Here is a 22,053-nt window from a genome sequence, read left to right on the forward strand (position 1 = left end):
AACCTTTCTTTTCAATTACAAAGTAAAATAAGACTTTTGGTTAATTAATGGACATGTTGAATTTATAAAGACAGATATGAAAGAAATCTTCGTGAAATATCTTGCTTAAACATGTTAAACATTCACTGAACCAACCTAATAAATCTTTGAGAGGAAGCTGATATTAAAATATTCTACATTTTCCTTATTTGACAAACTACTGTTCAGAGTTCAACCCCTGACAATGAATTGTACTTTCGGTACAATGATTGTTGAAATCTTTCGATTGCCACTACTGTAAACAATGTAACTGTTGCTAGATTTTAGAGCTTCCTCATCTCCTTCTCAAAATAGTGACTGTGGTAGTAAGTTAGATAATTAACTGTGAGGTAGTCACAATGCAACATATTAACAATTTTTACAAACTTGAAAATATGCTTGCCCTAACAGTTTTGCAAGACAGGACTACCATTTTTTGGGGTCGGGCTTGTGGTTTTCTCTACGGCCAGTCGGGACTGGTTTCCCTCGGGCCAGTAAAAATTATAACTTCGCTGTCTTCACGTGTAATAGTGAGCGCAGCTAGCGACACTTGTCACTGCGAGCTCTAATGACAATGCCTGAGCGAAGAGAAAATTCGGAAGAAATACGCACGCTAACTCTCCATTCCCGCCTACATTTTGGAACCATTTAATTCAAAATGAATAGCAATCTGGCCATAAAATCTTTGTTTAATACAAAGAACAGTTCAATGGTAATTGATGAATTGCCCTAATACCAGCGCTAAACAGTAAATTATCCATAATTCCAGCTCTTGAAAAAAGGGGGGTAGACGATATTTTCCATTGAAATCGGAGTTTCAGGCATCACCATATTTTGAAATAGTCTTGGATATGATTAAATATTCCTTATATCTTTTCTTTTGTCTTAGGCAAATAAATAAAACATGAATATATCAATGAAATATAAAAATAATAACAAAAACAAAATTATAAACATAGGTAATCAGAGATTACAGAGCTCACCTCAACGAATGTTGTCTTTAAGTAAGGCAAAGTCACACAATTAACCAACAAAAAGTATACATTCCAAAAATGAAAATATTTTTAAAAGCAATTTTGATCTGATACTTTGAAATAGACCTACATAAAAAATTTAAACTACTTCTTCTTCATGAAAATGTAATGAAAATCCAGCATCTGAAGCAAATTTGAGAGTTTTCATCTCTTGATGCAGCATTTGTGAAAGTTTGGTTTATACAATGTTATATAAGCCTTATAGTTTTTGGTAATAGACCTGCAACCATAACATTTACCTTGTCTATTATCTGAAAAATGTATGTACAATTCAGCATCCGAAGCAAGTCCATTAGTGTGCATCCTTAGATGTATCATCCATGCAAGTTTGCTCATTATAGGGCTCATAGTTTATTGGAAATGAAACATGCATTAAAACTAACATTTTCATTCATCCACAAAAAGTAGGTCAGATTCAGCTTCCGAAGCAAGCCTGGAAGTATGCATCCTTAGATGTATCATCTATGCAAGACTGGTCATTAAAGAACTCATAGTTCCTTGGAAATGAAACCTGCACCAAAAACTTTTAACTATTCACTCAACCGGAAAATGTAGGTCAGATTCAGCATCCGAAGCAAGCCTGGTAGTGTGCATCCTTAGACGTATCATCCATGCAAGTTTGGTCAACATAGGGCTTAAAGTTACTTGCAAATGAAACCTGCACCAAAAACTTTAACCTGTTCACTCAACTGGAAAATGTAGGTCAGATTCAGCATCCGAAGCAAGCCCGATAGTATGCATCCTTAGATGTATCATCCATGCAAGTTTGGTCAACATAGGGCTTATAGTTACTTGGAAATGAAACCTGCACCAAAAACTTTAACCTGTTCACTCAACCGGAAAATGTAGGTCAGATTCAGCATCCGAAGCAAGCCCGGTAGTATGCATCCTTAGATGTATCATCCATGCAAGTTTGGTCAACATAGGGCTTATAGTTACTTGGAAATGAAACCTACACCAAAAACTTTAACCTGTTCACTCAACCGGAAAATGTAGGTCAGATTCAGCATCCGAAGCAAGCCCGGTAGTATGCATCCTTAGATGTATCATCCATGCAAGTTTGGTCAACATAGGGCTTATAGTTACTTGGAAATGAAACCTGCACCAAAAACTTTAACCTGTTCACTCAACCGGAAATTGTAGGTCAGATTCAGCATCCGAAGCAATCCCGGTAGTATGCATCCTTAGATGTATCATCCATGCAAGTTTGGTCAACATAGGGCTTATAGTTACTTGGAAATGAAACCTGCACCAAAAACTTTAACCTGTTCACTCAACCGGAAAATGTAGGTCAGATTCAGCATCCGAAGCAAGCCCGGTAGTATGCATCCTTACATGTATCATCCATGCAAGTTTGGTCAACATAGGGCTTATAGTTACTTGGAAATGAAACCTACACCAAAAACTTTAACCTGTTCACTCAACCGGAAAATGTAGGTCAGATTCAGCATCCGAAGCAAGCCCGGTAGTATGCATCCTTAGATGTATCATCCATGCAAGTTTGGTCAACATAGGGCTTATAGTTACTTGGAAATGAAACCTGCACCAAAAACTTTAACCTGTTTACTCAACCGGAAAATGTAGATCAGATTCAGCATCCGAAGCAATCCCGGTAGTATGCATCCTTAGATGTATCATCCATGCAAGTTTGGTCAACATAGGCCTGATAGTTACTTGGAAATGAAACCCACACCAAAAACTGCACCAAAAATGTTAACCTGCTCCAAAAACATTAACCTGGTAATTCCTTTGCTGAAATTGCAGCATCTGAAACTTTGTCTGGTACAATAAAACACACTAAAACCATTTTCCATGCATGTCTAATCAGTATAGGACACAGAAGTAATTAAAAAGAAAACTGCTCCAAAAAACTTAACCTTAACCTGGGACGCCGACGCCGACGCCGACACCGACGCCGACGCCGAGGGTATCACATAAGCTCCCCCCAACTTCGTTGAGGTGAGCTAAAAATAATCGCTTTGAAATTGGTGGAAAATGAACATTTTTATCGTTTTTTGTCAATAAACATATGTTCCCCCCCGTGTCACACAAAAAGCTTTGGTATGAATTTGTGAAATAACATTCCATATTACCTGTAAAAAGGAATTTTTGACACGGGGGGAAAGATGTTTTAAAAATATTTTCCGTTTTCCGTTGATTTCTATAGTGAAAAACACAAGTTTTACCAAAATTTTAGAGTTATCTCTCTTTGTTTTCCCAAATAAGTAATGTTTTATGAAAATCCATATAATTACCTATAAAAAAAAAAAAAAAATTCATCAAATATGTTAACTTTTGAAAATTGACTTGGAGGTAGGCGGGAGAACAATACTATCGTTCGCAGTTCTTACTACTGCACATTCATTTTATAGAATTTTTTGCCGCAGTAAGGCCTAGAAAAAAAATATGTTTGTTTCCGCTTTCAGGATGAAAAAATGTAGGGTAGGTAGGTAGGCAATTTTTTGTTTTTTGAAAAAAAATTTTTTGCTTCTTTAATCAAAACATGTATAGAATTAACATTAACATGATTAATGACAAAAGAAATGGTCTTTTCCAGCATTTCTGTGACTTAAACTTTTAATAGAAAGGTGACCAAAACTTTTTTCTGTCTTGAAAAGCCTGCAAAGTTGGAGACCTAATTCCATGGGTGAAATCTTGCACATCATGGGACAAAAGCATTAAAAAAATATTTAGGGTCGGCACTATAAATTAGGGTCGGTCGGGAAAGCAGAAACAAACATATTTTTTTTCTAGGCCTAATTTGGACCCACAATGCATCGCTTCATACACAAAAGCTAAAGCAACATTCTCACGAGAATAAGATCATAAGTTAAACAAATGATAAACTTGCCTTGATTAAATGAATTTATTGCAGAAAAATAGTCAGTAAAACAGTTCTTCATTAAAATCAGCCCTGTTCAGGCTTCGGTTTGGTAAAGCAACGAGCATACAACGTCATGTGACGTCAGAGTCTTAAAAGCGCCAAATATCACGTGCGGTTTGACGAGTCCAATCTAAAAGAAAACTGGATAAGTATCTGCACTCACCCTAATGGTCACACCGTCAACATATTACATGAAAAGCATAACCGATATTTTCAATCATACTTTTAATTTTTTCAATCGCTTATGCAATATTGTATCTACTGAAATCGTCTTCTGCGACACTACATTTAACCATGTTTTCTGGGGACTGGTAAAGTAAAGTCTTTTCAACTTTATTGCTACCACTAGCGCGTGGGATAGTAACTGAATTTTTTAATTGTACACCCCTGTCATATACATTGGGGTCGATTATGTGGTCTCAAAATGAGAAATCAAATATTTGACTTCCTAGAAAAGTAAAAATACTTAGGATAACTGCTTCCTTGGGGTGTGAACTGTGATTTAGCTACTTTTCAATTCTCACAGAGCAAGGAGTATACGAGTATACAATTATCTCATTTATTTATGATAGAATAGAGTCCGTAGACTACATTTAATTTAATTCAGTGTTAAATGAGAGAATGTATTTTAACAGTCTAGTCGAACCCTCAAACGAGGGTAAAAGGAAATAGGAAAACCGTACCTTCAAACGGGGGTACGGCGCATGCGCAGACACTAAAAAAGTGCCGTTTTTCACGGAAAAACGTGTGGTCCACAAAATATGCTCGTGCAAAGTGATGGATTATTTCGTAGCTCTGTATGTACTCAAATTTGGTAGATTAAAGATGTTTAAAGAGATTGTATTGCGAAAAAGTATATGTTTATTGCAAAAATTGAGACTTTTTCTCTCCCAAAGTTAGCGTATTCTGTGCCTTGACCTCCACGCTTGATACAACTAGATTTTTTATTCATAATTTAATCAAACGGATGAATAAATAAACAATTGTTTGTTTAAAGTTGAACTACATATAATCCCCTTCCCCGGTATTAAAAATCTTGTGTAATTAGCATGTTGTTTATTATTTTTCGACACTTTCTTGTGGGCATGTCTGAATTTCCTCTGTCCTGTAAACAAACTTTTGTGCCTCAGAAATGACGTAAATAAAAACGAAAACATTTTTATTATTTTTTTTAATTGAAAACAAAGTTGTAGACAATTCATATTTGTATGTTTATGATTTTTTTTAAAAAAATTATTTTTTAAATAAGAGGAGTTATCGTTCTTCTGCTTTCGCGCGTTGCATTTAGGGAAGAAAAACCCTCGTTTGAGGGTATACCCCCGTTTGAGGGTTCGACTAGACTGTTTAACATAATTACTTAGAGAAAAGAATTTTGACAAGTGCGTTGCATGATTTACAAAACAAAATAAATGCGGCGCGTCGATTTACCCAAATGGACCCAAATGAACCCAAATGGCGACCCAAATGGACCCAAATGGACCCAAATGGCGACCCAAATGGACTTCTGTAGACTTTATTTCAAAACTAGAATGCATCTATACATTTAAAATAAAATTATTTATTTTTGCATTTAGATATAAATATCACTGAATATTCAGAAAAAATAAAATAAAAGCTGCTGAATGTGTTTTATGTTTATCACAAAAATTCAAAATATTGTATAGGCAAAAATGCGTACATTGTACTTTATTCATTACATCTAAGCGAATTATTTTAAAATATATTAGAGTTTACCAATCGGAAAGATTCACAAAGTTTTAATCTTTTTGAGTAAATCAGGTACGTAGCAACAGGAGGCCCCCCCACACACACCCCTATTTTCCAGAGATAACTTTTTACTACTGAAAATGTTCATTGAAAAGCCGATGCCCCCCCCCCCCCCCCCACTTTCAAAAACGATGCTACATCAATATAAATAATTAATTAATTACTATTTCATCATAATTTAGTCCATTTGGGTCGTCAACTAAGTCCATTTGGGTCCATTTGGGTCGTCATTTGGGTCCATTTGGGTTCATTTGGGTCCATTTGGGTCCATTTGGGTAAATCGACGCACCCAAATAAATGGCATACTTACGATTTCGGAGTAGTTGTTTTGTTTTTCTCTAAATAGAATTTTTTCTGGTGAATTCTACTTGATAAAAATCCATTTTCTCATGGCTTCGTATCCAAATCGAGCAAATATTTATCTGAGTAAAATAAAACTATCACTGTTGCTTGACAGTGTATCAATTTCAACAGAAAATTTATGTTAGAGCTCTTTTGTATATGAAGATGCAAATATGATATGTCAAGTATTAGATATATCGTACCAATACGTTTCGAGGATTATCAATTCACAGACTGGTATTGCCTGTCTCTAATCGTACGATGTCGCGCATATCAGACAGGCAAGGCAAGTCTATCAATTCACCCGAGTTAAAAGGATTATTGTCTATTTCTCATACAGCCCCCCCCCCCGATATGCCTGAGGCTATTTTCATTTAACATTGCTGACTCCTGCCCCTGGGATCACGAACAGTACAGTACGTGTATATTCAAGATCAAAACTCCATAAAACAATAAAACAAATAGGAGTAGAGCAAACACGGGCCTCCAAAACATCAGAGATGGTATCAGGTGCCATGGAGGAGTGAGCATCCCCTGCTGACTGTCACAACCGCTGTGTGACCTCTGTCATGATCGGGAAATGTCTGGAAAATCCGTCGTCAATTCAATGTGTAACGTTAAATAATGGACTAACAAATAGAATGAAAAACGTCAGTCAGCATTTGACTCAATGATAAATTGTATTTGCTGACTAGGTCATTAAATCGACCATAGAACTTACGAAATGATGGCTTTAAACGAGATTGCATGCTGATATTCTTGTTTCATCAACTTGTTTGTCAGTTATTTACCTCGTTACAGATATTGTTCATACGTAGAGCATGCAATTGCGTATTGAATCAACTGAGATACAAAAACGAGGCTCCCTATGCAGGCGCATGCTGAAGGTACATGTATATTGCTGCATAAGTAAGGGAAGTTGATATTGAAAAGTTGAAGTCATCACGTTTATCATAGAGCTTTGTTGTTAGAAACATCTTAAGCTTAAATCAAAATCTTTATACTACTAGTATACTTAAATGTAATGGATGTCAAGTAGATCAAAATTAAAATATATCTCAATATTGATTCACAAAAGTGTTGTTATTAGCAAATTTTGTTCAAAATAAATTCAATCATAAATATTTTACAGGCGATTGAAAATTTGACTTAGTGACGCGTCTATCTGATTCATGAATCTGGGGCCTGTGCTTAAACATGTTAAATACATTTATACGGTATATACATGTACACCTTTTTCTGTAATTTATGACAACGTACTTAAGTATTATTTATACAGTTATAAGCGTGATATATGCTCCTTTTTGCATGTTTTGTCTTTGTGACTATATACATGGTATATAGTTAGTTAGGATTTTTCCGGGGGAGAGAGGGGGGAGGGGGGCACAGTCAATAAAAAATAATTAAAACCCAGAAATTTCTCGACAAGAAAAAAAAAACTATAAAAAAAAACCCTAAACTCATTTCCAAACGTGAAAAATCCTATTTCGTAGGGAGAAGGGTAGTCGTTGACTTTAAACCTTCATACATGTACCTGCGACTTTGAATAGTATACCATTTTCGCATTGATCCGTTTTCAAGGACGGGTTTGCGTTTACTGGGGGGGGGGGTCCAAGGTCCTCTTTGCTTGGTTTAGCATTTACATTTTGTAACTCCAAATTTCAGGGAGTGGGTGGAGTGGGGATCCGGACCCAGCCACCCACCCTCTAGATCCGCGCATTAATTTAATACATTTATAATATTTGATTAAAGCATTTTTCGAAAATAAAGTTTCCTTCACATCAAGGATGAAAACCACGTACGGGGAGGGGTCGGGATTCGGAAGTCCAATGGTCCAAGTTTGTCAGCTTACCATGTTAAAGGGTATACATGTTAAAGGGTCCCATTTTTACTTCGGTTATTCTAATATTCAAATTACAAAAAGATATACCGAAAAACTGAAAGTGGACCCATCCCAAATTAGGGACTATGGCTCTTTGTCAAAAGTAAATATCACCGGCACTTTTTTCGGAAATAATTTTTTAACTCATAGTATGTAATAATAACAATTATTATATTATATTATATTATTATATTATGTTATAATTTATTTCCGAAACAAGACAGTGTCTGTGGTAAATATACAGGAATAATATTGACAATAGCTCTCTCTCTCTCTCTCCAACAAAATATTGACTTTTTTATAATAGTGTTTTTCCCAATAAGTATTTGAAAACAATTCAACTTTCTAATGATTCAGAGTTTTAGAATTTTTATGTATACCAACGACGTTCAATTTTTTTTCTTCAAATTATGGCCAAAATTTAAAATTCTAGTCAGATACTGAGTATATGCATTTTTTTCTTCCTCAAATTATGGCGAAAATTTTCTAATTCTAACATATAATTATTGACCATCGGCATCACGTACGTGAGCAGAGAGAAGGATTGATAGGGAGTCTGTGCAGGGAGGCCTAATCAGGCATGAGACCTGATCACCCCAGTCGGCGCACCTCTGGAGGCTGTAGTGGACAGCGCCGAAACAGCCGATGAAGAATGATCCACCTTAGGATGGAACCATGCACCTTTCCATCAAGATGTATGTATACAAGTAATACTATGTGCATAGACGCTTTATGTCTAATATGGTATGTGATTGAACACCTCCAATGATATTTAGATTGATTGATTGACTATATACTGTTTAACGCATTGGCGGATCCAGAGCGGCGGGGGGGGTTCTTTTATCGGGGATTGATTGTCCCCCCCTTTATTTTTTGCCAAGTGGAGAAAGAGAGAGAGAAAGAAGGGGATAAAACGTTTCCCTAGAATAAGTATTTGTACGTCTAACTTAAATATGTATTGAATAGATAGATTCTCACACATTTAGTTTTTCCATTCACCTTCACTATTACTTTTTATGAGTGAATGGTAAAAAATATTCTACTTATTTTTATATATCATATATATGATATGTAACATGCGAGGTTAAAGCTTCTTTGTGATGATAGAGTCCATGTGAATCCCCTGTGGGTTACCAACGATGCCTTTAAGTCAAATATCAGCTTACAATAAGACTTCTTATAGACTAGACATAAATCATGTTTTTTTTTTCCTAGTGACCTTGAACTTGCTGGAATTACCTTGGATCAAGGTCATTAGATATTCTCAGATCACTATAATATATGTGTAAAGTATGAACCTTTGATTTTCACTGCAAAGTACATGACTGTAAATGTATGTATATAAACAGGAAAAGACATATAATAGTTTTCTAAAAGTGACCTTAAGTTTTTAAAATGACCTTTGGTTAAAGTAATGTCACACCTCAAGTCCCATTTCTCCATTTAGGAAGTTGTGGACCAGACACACATTTTATACTTTTCAGTGACCTTGAACTTACTTGAATGACATAAATGAACTTGCATCAAAGTCAAGACACACCCTTGGTCTTGAACAATCTTTGTACTAGGTATAAACTTTCAACTGTTCTCCACAACTAAGATATTGCATGGCAGACAAACAGATGGACAACTATATGGATTTAAATTCTGACATAGGTGAAATTTTAAATGAATACACATAATACATATTTTACATCCACATGGATATATGGGCATTAAAATTCTGATATACAACAGTGAATTAATTTCTAACTGACAATGTTCTTTTGAGTCATATCTTTTATTTCGTGCATGATTGTTGATTCTATGTAGAATTTTTTAGTCTATACACAAAAACTGATGATTTGACATGCACAAGTTTGTATCCATCATAAATCTAGAGTTTTGGACTTGATGGAAATTATTACAAACTTGACGTCTTTTTAAATGCACTTATTCAGCACACATTACATTATTAGTTATCCAGGTTCAATCAAGGGTGTACGGGGATTTACCCCGGGTTTTATTACATACACCCTGAGGCCGAAGGCCGAAGGGTGTATGGAATACAACCCGTGGTAAATCCCCGTACACCATTGATTGGACCTGGATAACGAATTTATTTCCTTTGTACCCATAAAAATGCTTTGTAAAAATGATTTTTAGCTTTTATCATAGAGAATGTATGCATTGTGACGTCACGTTTATTTACACCCGGCTCAAGTCGGGTGCACGGATATTTACACCCGACTTTGTAACCAATCAAAGCTCGTGTTACAAGCTAGATAGGAAATAAATAATTTTACTAAACCACAAGATATCCATTTTATCAATCTCTATATGTCATGGTTTAATTAGCCACTATTACTAGTATTCAAACAAGGCATGTTCTCATCATTGACCTTTGACCTGTTGTCTGGTTCTCCATCCTTGATAAACTGGTTCCAGCTGCTTCCCCTGATCTCTTTACCAGCAACAGAAGATTCAAAGGCAATGTTGTCAACTCCGCTTTGGGCAGGACTGTTCACTTGTTGTTGAAGAAGCATTTCCATTTCAGCTCTGATTGAATTCTGTGTGTTCAATTGATTCTCTTCAGAATGATTGCTCTCTGATATTAATTCAGTTTTAGATGACTCAGGCTCATCTGAAACCTTTACTATATCTTCATCTGGAAAAATATTTTCAGTTTGAAGACAACTTTGGGTATCCTCCATAGATTTCTTGATTTCTTTCTTTATGGATTGTCTGTATTGCGAGACAGTAGGAGTAGAAAATTCGAAACAGTTAATATTTGGTGAATTTTCAAGTTTTTGAGGATCTTCAACTTGTGGATCATTACGGAGAAGTTCTCTGCATTTGTCCGTTTCATTGGGAATATCCTCTACAGATTGCCAAGCCTTGGCATGCCTGTTGGGTTTAATGGAACCTCGAAATGGTCGACCAGTGCTTTTGTCAATCAGGTCTGCCTTAGATTTAGTCTCCTCTGGATTTTTAACAGTAGACAATCTCTGCTTTCTCCTCAGAGAGGCTGAGGTGATTGTAATTGTAGGAATAATTGGCATTTTGTCTTTCTCGATTGGTTGATTCTGGACAACGTAGACAGATTTTCCATCAACTTTTCCGACGGAGGCCACGGTGAGAGGCTGAGAAGATTGCTGGATACTGCTGTTGTTTAGGGTGGACTCAAAGTCTGGCAGGATGCTGAGGTAGGAGACCCGGGAATTTCTGGCCCTCCGACACGGGACGGTCAGGAAGTTACCACTGGTTTTATTAAGGTTCTGGGATTCCTGAAGATTGAAAAGTGAAAAGTCTCTGGTTTCTGAATGAAATTTAAACAACTTCTAAATTTTTAAGTGAAGTTGTACAATTGCACTTTACATCTACATTAAATTTACAAATGATAATGATTAAAGAAATTTTACCTCCATAAACACAGGACTTTCCAAAGAAGCATCACATGATGGAAAGGAGGAATCCCTCACATAGAGATCTAAAAACAAAAGAGGATTAAGTTACATATATGTACACCTCATGAAAACAAGAAGGAAGTTTGCATATACCTCTACTGAATAATTAGAGGAGGGCTTGACATGGCTACAGAGCACTCAACAAAATAGGGATAATAAGTTCTTGTGTTTTACAAGAATCTTATAAAATTAGAGATGTCCATAAATATGTAGTTGGTGGAGTCATTCAATCAAATTAAAATTAAATGTCAGATCTGCTCGCATACTCGCCACACTAACATCTAAACATCCCATTTAGGGTCACGTCAGAGGTCAAATTCTAACAACCAATAAAATTGTTGCCTGCAAAATCATCGTATATTGTTGAAGCAGTAAGTCTAGAGCTGTTCCGAATTTGACCTCTGACATGACCCTCTATGGGATGTTGTTAGATGTTAGTGTAGGAGTATGCGAGCGAATCTAACATCTAATTTTAATTAGATTGCGGTGTCATTGAGAATACCTGTGCTTAATCTGACCAAATTTTCATGGCTGAATTCTTATAAGGTAAGTAATTTGAAAATGACTTGAAATATAAATGGTACTAATATTTCCCTAAAATCTGTGGTCCTTACTTTTAAACAAGGTGAAGTCATCTTTGTATCCTTTGACATTCTCGTAGTCCCCTGAGCCCCCATGGTAAGAGTACGCCGTGATGTTACTTATCTCTCCTGCTTTAATTGCTGGGTTAGAAATCTACAATGGAAAAAATGCTGAACAACTTACAGCTTAACTTTTTTAGGGTCCTCCACACCATGTGACTTGTGACGTATATACAGAAAAAATACTCTTACTTCCAGTTTTATCTAGTTTATGCATGGACGATTTGGCCTAGCACCATTTGTAAAAGAGTCTTACAAACGCCCAAGAGATAAAGGTTTTACAAAGAGAAAAAGTTTGCAGTACACTGAGAGCGACACACTAATCATAAACAATAAACACTTGGCATGGTCAGGGAGTGACCGTTGGAAAAAGATGTGCGGGTTTTTTTTTAAATAAAAGAACAACAGACGTCTTGGATTATGTTACATAATAATACAGTATCTCATTATTTGTTTATAAATATTGATAAAATAGTGTGGGTTTCTAGTTTTCCTCTTTTATATCTGTCCAGTTCAGCTAGTGGCCAGTAATTACTAAATATAGTATGGTGACGTATGCGGAGACTTGCCAAAGTTTTCGAGTCCCAGGCAACAGGAAAGATAACTCCAAAAAGGAACTTTGATACCAAAGATTTTAAATATATTTTTTCTACATTAGTGCATTAAATTTTAATTCAATTTTTTTTTATGTAATCTACTTCATTAATGTTTGTTCTTTACAAAAGGAGTCTTTATTGATTTTTCTCGAGATGTATTTTAGAGAAAATGAGTTTTATCTACTTTTTATAAATAAAATAAATTTCTGTAAAAAATACGTTGATCAATAAAATTAAGTTTTTATGGTTATTCTGTGAGCTTAAATATATATGAAAGGGTAAGACAAAATTTGTTGTGCTAGGTATGAAAACGCCTGGGAACAATTTCTTGACACTTGTGAAATAATTTTTTTTTTAATCAATATAAATTACATTTTAATCCCTAATCAATTTTTCAAGGTTGATATACTTGTTAAAAGTAATGCTCAGTAATATGAGAACATCATGCAGCTGTGGTTGTGTGGAGGACCCTTAAGCTGGGCATTCAAATCATTGATCATTATTCAAGGAACATGAGTTATTTGCATTGATGTTACTAAACTTATAATCATCAAAATTTCTGACGTTACAGCAGAATTTTTTTATCATATCATTAGCACATTTCTTTTTTCTCTTGGCTAACTGGTGAAAATTAGGCAAAAAACCATGCCCTTCCTACAGAAAATTATTCTCTGTATTTAGATACTGTTGCTTAATAGTTATTCTCAGCTAGGTGCTCTGGCTACCATTAATTACAGTAACTGCAGTTGCCGCTATTCTGAAATCCTAACTATTGTTAATACCTACAGCTATTCTGAAGTCCCTGTGTCGCCCTAAATCAGGGTGAGGACGGTGCTTTTTCCTAAATCTCTGGACCACTATCTCTGTCGAGTTCTGATCAGTACAGTACAGTGCCACTGAACGCCTCCTCTTTCTGGAAAGTAAAGAAATAGAATACACTTGATTTAAGAGAAAACAAACAATACTCAAGTTCAAAAGTCGACAGAAACAATGCAAACTGGGAGTAGATCAAACACGGACCCAGAATGCATTGCAGGTGGGACCAGGTGCCATGGAAGAGTGAGTATCCCTGTTGACTGGTGTTAATTTCCAGGGTATAAAACCTACTATCATTTCATTTATCTTTATAATAAAAGTTTGCAAGCTATTGTACAATTTTTGCAAACATTTAACTAAGCAATCTTTTTATTGTATTTTTTCTTATTTACGAAATTAAATCTACCAAATAAATCTATCGCAGCTGCGCTCTCATATTATGCTGGTGATCTTTTTCATGTCTTCAAAGTTTTTAAAAAAAAAAATTGTTTGCATGTGGTTGAAACTGTATACCACTGTTAACTATACTTACAAACAGAAATATAGGGGAATTACACATAAAAGAGGTCCAGCAATTACGATCAGTGCATACCACCCCTGATCCATGCCAGAAGACTGAGAGGGACCATCTGCAAAGTTATGCAAAAAAATTGAACATGGCAATATAACCGTAAATTCACTTTTTATGTCCAAGAACTTTACTTCTGTTTTATTATGCAGGACCATCTGCTTATAAAAATTTTATTATCACCGATAATTCTACTTTTAAAGATAAGATCATGATAAACAAAATGCAGGAAGATTAAAATTGATTCAAAATCTTGTAGAAATAAGCTTGATAAGGTGTCACTAAAATTAAGTGATCAACAGTTCCCTGTGCCAAATTGCCTAGAAATACTTTAAATATCGAATTTTTACAAATCTATGTGGATTTTTAAATTACCGGTACCAGATTCATGGACTGGTGACAAAACTTGTGTAAAGCTTAGAGTGAACCCTTGGTACCAGCGTGACCTTTGACCTTCTTCTGTTGTCCCCCCATACATGGACACCCAAAACTTGTTCTGAGGCAGAGTTAGTTCCCCTGGAGATTGTGTCCCACAGATTGGACCCAGCTCACTCCTTCTGTTGCCTGTATAAAATAAATCAATGAGTAACCGGTACACTGATCTATATTGAAAATTCAAACTTCTCATTCATAGTTATTCTCACTCATGAGCTCACTGTGCCACAAAGAAGAATGTATAACTACCATTTTCTCAGATTATTTACCATCATGATAATTAAAGAGAGCAAAGAATTCTAGACATCCCCTAACCTTTCATGTCTGTGGTTCCCAGAAGCAGAAATCCTGCCTTGCAGTGTCCATTGTCGCCCTCAGGCAGATCAAACTGGAGGAAATTCAGTCGAACTGACGAGCCCTCTGGTAAAATGACGACCCAATCACAGTGAAAGAGAGGCTGAAGGTTGGCATCAAAGGAAGGGGAGGTGATGTTACCCTCCCAAGAAATCAGGGTACCCCCACAGTCTATAAAAGGATTAGGAAAAGTAATGGCTATAATCATCTCTATCTACTGATACGTTCCAAATTTCTCAAAATTTATTTAAGGAATGATTTAATTTACAAGAATTTCAACATGTTATAAGGATATGAACTATGACACCTCATGCTTTAATATTTCAGTATTAAGCTGGCACTTCTAACAGGCCTAAAGCATTTTAATTAGTTCATCATGTACCTCCTGATTTCTTTGAAAAGTATATATTTCTTATTTGATATTAACATATTATTTGTCTGATGCCTTGCCATAAATTGATGTCATTCTAAGATCATTTTTGAATAAAAACAGCTGTTGCTGCAGTTTTGACACCATTCTTGATGATGTCAATGTCACAACAGAGATATTTTTGCTCTAACTCCCACTGTGACAGTACTTCATGAGAACATGACCTGCTTTCAATTACACATACTTGTAAAGGATATTTATTGATTTAAAAAAAAATATTCAAATAAAGTGATACATGTATTAAATATGATTTAATTCTTTTGTTATTTTTCTTTATCTTCTAACAAACATTGCATTTTACACCACACTGGTCGTCAGGATTTAATCATTATAGTTTTGCTTTTATCAGGTCCAGTACAATCACTAGATTTAGCTACGTAGGTAGAATTACCTACGTAGGTTTATTTACCTACCTCAGGTAGCTTTATTTAGCTATTTCAAGGTAAGTTTTCAAAAATTTTCTTTTTATTAAAAAGAGACAAAAAGTCGCAATTAAACGAAGAATGATATTTATACTAGTGAGGCTTAAAAAAACAATCCAACGCAGAGATAGTTCATACATTGCCGAAATTGGATAATTTAGAGCAAAACGTGATATTCCATTGTTTGGTTAGCTGTCCGTGCGGTGAGGCATGATTGATATGATTACTTTACATTTTTGAATAATTACCGACCTATTATTGTGTTAACCGGAACTGGACTTCTTTGTCATTTCACAAGGGGTAACTGTTCTAACTGTCATACATAGCCCCAAAACTTTCAGAACTTTGATTGCAATTACTTCATGAAAAAGACATTTTTCCAAGAGAGATTTTTTTATGAGTTGTTTTCAGATGATTCAAAGTTGAAAATTATTCAAAATGATATATTCTGCACACCCTGAGAAAAATGCTTTTAAATAGAAAGAAACCAATTTGGTAGGTAAATAAAGCTACCTTAGGTAGGTAAATAAAGCTATGTAGGTAAATCAAGCTACGTAGCTAAATCTAGTGATTTAATCATTATAGTTTTGCTTTTATAGTCAATTTCCCTCCAGCATACCTGATCCATTTGTATTCAATCCACAGGTCAGAAAACTATTTAAAGATATTACAACTGCAGCTAACACAACTGGCACCAATTCAGTCATCTAAATGGAAAGGAAACATACACGACAAAAACTAGTAAGTGTACAACTGTACAATTTCGACTTTTTGTCTTGACTCACAATTTTTGTCTAAATTCTTCACATTAATAAAATACAAGCGCCTTTAAACTTTTATCATCCATTTATATGAGGTATAACGTTTGGGGTTAATTTTTGCTATATTCTTACAACAATAAAATGTATGTTTTTGTCAAGATTAATACCTGAATCATTTTCTTTTCCTGTAGTTGAAATTTGGCGCCATCTGTCTGATATTATTTGTCATCTCGTTCAAAAGTAAGTCGGATTTTATTTAAATAGGTTTACCAATTCAAGTTTATTTTTATTGCAAAATTTTACAAATATAATTAAATGAGAGGATTAATTTAATTATTTTGAGTAAAAATATATACTTATGTACAATTATTTAAAAAGTTACGAATATTATTGGGTTGAAGTATTTAAATCTATGAACCGGAAGTATCTTGAGAAATGTCAGGTGATTGAAAAATCATAATGGAAAGACAGCTGGAAAAACATCTTGAAGAAACGTAGGATAAATTGAATATTTAGTAACGTCCTCGTTGTAAATCATTAGAATACTCTCTTTTTTATGTCAGGCAATGTGACTTTGAAAGAGGGCAGCTAGCTTTTTTGTATAGGCTGAGGCACTACAAAAATAATTTGACAGCTATGCTACAGTGCCACCCATTGAAAAAAACTGTATATTTATTGCGCACAAAAAAGTGCGCTGAACATTATCGATTTATTTCTGCATGTTTTTAAAACTAAAACCTCAAAATATTACTAAACGTGTATTTAACATATATATTTTGCTTCCACAACAAAACATACATTATAGTTGTTGTATATAGCCCTCCTGGCCCTGAAACAGACAAATCTTGTCTGTTTATACTGCCATTTTGATTTTAACTTCATATTATATATGTCAACTACAGTTTTGATGTTAGATAGAAATGTTTTGAAAAAAGTTTTTGCAATTGATAAGAAATGTCAAGAATTAATGCATACACAAGCGCAACTTTTTGTGCGCAATAAATATACTTTTTTTTCAATGGGTGGCACTGTAGCTCTCCGGTCTATCAATGTATATTTTTCGGAGAGCTACAGTTCTGCAGCTAGCTTTTTTGCATAGGCTGAGGCACTACATAAACAGGTCCAGCACAATAGACCCCGATAAAGGTATATAGCTTGATAAAGCTATATAGCTTTAAAATATGAAATACCTATAAGGTATTTTATGTAATGAAAACAAAAAGTCAAAAATTAAAACACATTTTAGTTTTTGTCAGTGTGTCTACTCGTGCATGAAAAACACTCTGGTCAGCTGGTATCAAAAAGGAAGCATAAAATAACGTCTCCTCACACGGCACATTTTTATACTGATTTGTTTGTGTTTGAGTACTTTACATGCACAAACTGACAACAACTTTTTGACTTTCAGTAATTAATTTTTAAAGAATTTTTTTTTAATTTTCATTACATAAAATATTTCAAATTAAATACCTTGATAAAGCTATATAGCTTTATCAAGCTATATACCTTCCACGGTATTTTGCTGGACCTGATAAAGACCATAGCTATGCTCTCCCCATCTTTAAAATTGTTAAAAAACATACATCTACTATACTATATGTCAACAGTATTGTAGATTTAACATATATATTTTTTAACAATTATAATTGGGAGTGCCTTGAAACAGACAAATCTTGTCACGATATCTGATTAACTTCATATTATATATGTCAGATACATTTTCCATGTTAATAGAAAGTTTTTAAAAAATAATGTGATGAAATGTCAAACTCAGCATTCTTACTCAGCACACTATTTTTCCACAGTACACACTAATATTGTCGGGAGCTAGGTCATTTAGGAAGGATATAGTTAGATCACAGGAGTTCACGTACCTACATGTAACAATTTTACCAAACTTTTCAGTAAATAAAAGAAATATGAAATACCTATAACAATAACACAAGGAGTGCAACACATTTTAGGTCACAGGGGAACCCCTCGCTTAATATCGAGGCTGTCGCACAGTCAATTTTCAATCGAAAAATTATAAACGCAAACCAAACTCTTTGGAAGGGTCCATTCTTTATGCCTCTTAATGCATTGCATATGATTTCAAATGCATGTTTTACAACAGCAGCGGTGAATGTTTCTCCACGACTTCGCTCAAATATCTGTTGGGTGCGACACCATTACGTGACGTCACGGGTGCGTCCATTTACCCAAAAAGGAACAAAACTGCCTAATAAAATGCTAATCTTGATGAATGGGTCATATGTAGTGTTGGCAACGAGTACCCGGTTAACCGTCGAACGATGCGAGTATCGGTTAGTAAAACTGCTATTTGGTTACTCGGATAAAAATACATTTTTCATAGTAAATACGTTTTAAATAATTTTTAATTTGTAAATGTATATTGACACATTTACCTAATTTAATTACCGTTAGGCTTGCACTAGTGGTTCACAAATAGGATCGATTTGTTTTGATTAGTTTAATTGATGACTTTAATTGCAGGGGGTACACATTTGTGTTAACTCATAACCCGTGTTACAACACACTTTAACAAGATGCCACCATAAACATCTAAAGCATGGAAATATTGTTAAAGAACGACTGACTCAAAATCTGTCAGATGCAATTTATGTGAATAGGAGTTGTCGTAAACGGTTGGAACTACAAATATGCTTAATCACCTAAGATTGAAAAATAATTTGAAAACCAGTGACTTGCATGAAACTCAACAAAAAATAACCAGTAATTGCAAAGTGTTACAGGGTATATTAATTCTCCTCGATCGCGACATATATCTTCTTCATGTGTTGATAAAATTATTTTCTTAAACAAAAATAAAATCCCCATTTCAAGTGACATTTAAAATCAAAATTCTTCGAAGATATTGTGTTTTTGGAGTTTGTATTTGTAAATAAAGTTCATATATGTGACATTTATTATTTATTTCTATCAATATGTAAAAGGATGAGATTAATAATTAATACGGAAACTATAACCAAAAAACATCCTTTGGTGAAGGAAGATTAAGCGAGTAACCGGTCAATAAAACTCGTCCGAATTGCCAACACTAGTCATATGCAAAAAGAAACCAGAGACAAGTCAGTAGACATTCTAGAAAATTGAAAATGGGGAGGTACAAGTACATGTACCCGTATCTAAAGGTAATATCTCTATCTCTGGTTAATTGTGTATGATTGTTCAATCAAGACATTTTTTGTTCTTTTGGGTAAATGGACTGCCCGTGACGTCACGTAATGGCGTCGCGGACAACGGTGGCACTATTTATGTTATTATCATAGGCATTACATATTTTTTTTATTTACTGAAAATTTTGGTAAAATTGATAGGTATGCGAACTCCTGTGGTTAGATTTAGAATAATCTAATCCTGTTTCGTGATCATGGTGACAGGCCCTGTATTAGAACATTCCTAAGAAAGAGACAAATTAAAGAGATTGAAAAATGATATCAATGATATCATTAGATACATGCTGCATTTGATAATGCTTCTAAATTTGACAGTTTCGTTGTTTGTCACACCTTTCAGGCATTGGCACCTTTGTGTTTATAAGACAAATGTTTTTACAGATGCCGTGTACCTGGTATAAGTGGGGCCCTGTGTGCTGATAACAATGGACTCTGCTTAGCAGGTATATTGCTCATGATTATAGCTATGCTTTTGACAAAATAAAAAATATATAATATTAAAAATATTTTTGTTTAGTTTTGATTTTTTTTAATTTTTAGCTCGAGCCGAAGGCTCAAGTGAGCTTTTCTGATCACATTTTTTCCGGCGTCCATCTGTCTGTATAGCTGTCTGTCTGTCTGTAAACTTTTCACATTTTCGACTTCTTTCAAGAACCGCATAAAACCAAACTTGCCAGGAAGCATCCTTTGGTGAAGAAATCTTCTTGTTCAAGAATAGCCCTCATTCAATGGGAGATAATTGGGAATTAATGAAAATTTGGTGTTATGTTTTAAAAATCTTCTTCTCAAGAACCACTGTGCCAGGAAAGATGAAACTTATGGGGATTCAAGTTTGTTCAAATCATGACCCCTGGGGGTAGGGCAGAGCCACAATGGCCAATCAAAGTTTTACATAGAAATATATAGGAAAATTCTTTAAAAATTATTTTCTCAAGAATAGCAAAGCCATGATTGGTCATGGGACTACTTTTGGATTTAAACTTTTCAATAATAAACCAATTTCTACTTTTTCCTAGCCACAGTGCTCAGGTGATCGATGTGGCCCATGGGCCTCTTGTTGTGTTATATTTTTATTATAGTATATATGGTTATTATTAAAGTCGCAATGTCAAGAATTTAAAATTGAAAATCAGTATTTTATGTGGTATGATTTCTTTTTAACATTCAATTCTTAGCTCGAGGTTGCAAACCAGAACTAGCAGGACAAGTGGCCAATATTGTCCGTCAAGCAGCTCAGCTTCACCCCAATTCCTCCACATCACCAGTTGTCTGTATTGAATCAGAAGGAGGGTGGGTACCACTAGTGTTTAGATTTTATTAATGAATTAAAAAATGTATTTCTTCTTTATACCCTAACTTTACTTAAATAAGATGGAGCATTTCACTTCCTTAAATGTTTTAATTAGAAAAAAAATTAAAATAAATCTTATTTATATTGTTTTAATTTTTGAAATTTTTATGCTACTAGTGAACCTTTTAACTGACAAAGCTCAGCTGACCATTCGTATTTCTCTTTTTAGGAGCGTTTTAATTAAATCCGAGGGTGATGTCACAATGGCTATCTTCAAAAATCCATTATAGCGACAACTTTCCTACCATGTCAACAGGATGTCAGAACTCTTTACTTATTTTGTTTGTAGATATTCTTCTTTGTGTAATTATGTAACATGCTAAACAAGACGTGATTTACAGTACATGTACATGTACGTGTAATGCTTCTCATAGCCGTGACTTAAGTACTATATTCATGAGCAGGCATTTATCATTTTGAATTCACGTTTGACCATTTTCTGAAGAGATTACATTTGTATAATTATGTATGAAAAATAAAGGTGATTTTATGTATTCCAGTTAATTTTTTGCTCTGTCAGTCATTCAAAACACTGATTATTACAAAAAAAAATGATTCCCACTCTTAATGTTTGGTTCTGTATTATAACTAAAACAGATGGTTGTGCATCTGAATGGATTTAAACCTGGGACCTCTGGCATGCATGCCAGTTCAGTGCTCTGTAGCTATGGTGCTCAATTCTTTGAGCTAGAGGGTTAACATGAAAGCTCAAACTAGTGGAATAATGTGCGTCTTACTATATACATTTTCACCATCTCTACTGGAACAGATTTACATATATTTGCAAGTATATTTATCCTTCTTTATCCCCAATAAAGGCTGTGATGTTCAGGGGACTGGGATATTACTTGAAGCTGTTTTGCAGCTTTGTGTTTTTGGAGAAAAAGGTTGAAAGGTGTTTTTAACAGACTAAGGAATAAAAACTATAGCTCCACTGCTTCTAGGTTCAGGTGAGCCAAAACTGATTTACCTGGCAGCATCCTAAACAAGAATATTAATTAATCTTCATGATTGAAATAAATGAAGTACAGTGGACCTTCAGATATCCGGACGCCAGATATCCGGATGCTTCAGTATCCGGACGATTTTTCATTTGAACAGAATTT

General features: G+C 34.7%; 2 protein-coding genes across 2 annotated transcripts; one reads left to right on the forward strand and one right to left on the reverse strand.

Moving 5' to 3' along the window:
- Nucleotides 1–10,208: 10,208 nt before the first annotated feature.
- On the reverse strand, nt 10,209–16,622 carry LOC134231439 (uncharacterized). The gene is made up of 9 exons (XM_062713402.1): nt 16,564–16,622; nt 16,255–16,342; nt 14,745–14,954; nt 14,376–14,558; nt 13,959–14,055; nt 13,397–13,523; nt 11,988–12,108; nt 11,329–11,396; nt 10,209–11,193 (listed from the first exon to the last, which is right to left on the reverse strand). Exons 1-9 carry the CDS (start codon nt 16,570–16,572, stop codon nt 10,261–10,263), a joined length of 1,836 nt encoding a protein of 611 aa, XP_062569386.1. The 5' UTR covers nt 16,573–16,622; the 3' UTR covers nt 10,209–10,260.
- A 176-nt stretch (nt 16,623–16,798) lies between these two features.
- LOC134231440 (ragulator complex protein LAMTOR5-like) lies at nt 16,799–21,441 on the forward strand. Its single transcript, XM_062713403.1, has 4 exons — nt 16,799–16,890; nt 19,978–20,039; nt 20,772–20,886; nt 21,117–21,441. Exons 1-4 carry the CDS (start codon nt 16,856–16,858, stop codon nt 21,175–21,177), a joined length of 273 nt encoding a protein of 90 aa, XP_062569387.1. The 5' UTR covers nt 16,799–16,855; the 3' UTR covers nt 21,178–21,441.
- The last annotated feature ends 612 nt before the right edge of the window (nt 21,442–22,053 follow it).

The sequence above is a fragment of the Saccostrea cucullata genome, unplaced genomic scaffold (genome assembly GCF_032062105.1).
Source record: "Saccostrea cucullata isolate Sc308-1 unplaced genomic scaffold, CSIRO_AGI_Scuc_v1 ctg595, whole genome shotgun sequence".
NCBI classification, from domain to species: domain Eukaryota; kingdom Metazoa; phylum Mollusca; class Bivalvia; order Ostreida; family Ostreidae; genus Saccostrea; species Saccostrea cuccullata.

Bases quoted from the DNA above. Each gene is read 5' to 3' on its own strand.
- LOC134231439 (XM_062713402.1), bottom strand. The intron at 14,056-14,375 runs GTACCGGTAATT...ATAACTTTGCAG, and splicing joins GTCACCAGTCCATGAATCTG to ATGGTCCCTCTCAGTCTTCT. The intron at 13,524-13,958 runs GTAAGTATAGTT...TTTACTTTCCAG, and splicing joins ATTCCCCTATATTTCTGTTT to AAAGAGGAGGCGTTCAGTGG.
- LOC134231440 (XM_062713403.1), top strand. From the start codon at position 16,856: ATGGAAAGACAGCTGGAAAAACATCTTGAAGAAAC. The intron at 16,891-19,977 runs GTAGGATAAATT...ATGTTTTTACAG, and splicing joins GAAAAACATCTTGAAGAAAC to ATGCCGTGTACCTGGTATAA. The intron at 20,040-20,771 runs GTATATTGCTCA...TTCAATTCTTAG, and splicing joins CAATGGACTCTGCTTAGCAG to CTCGAGGTTGCAAACCAGAA.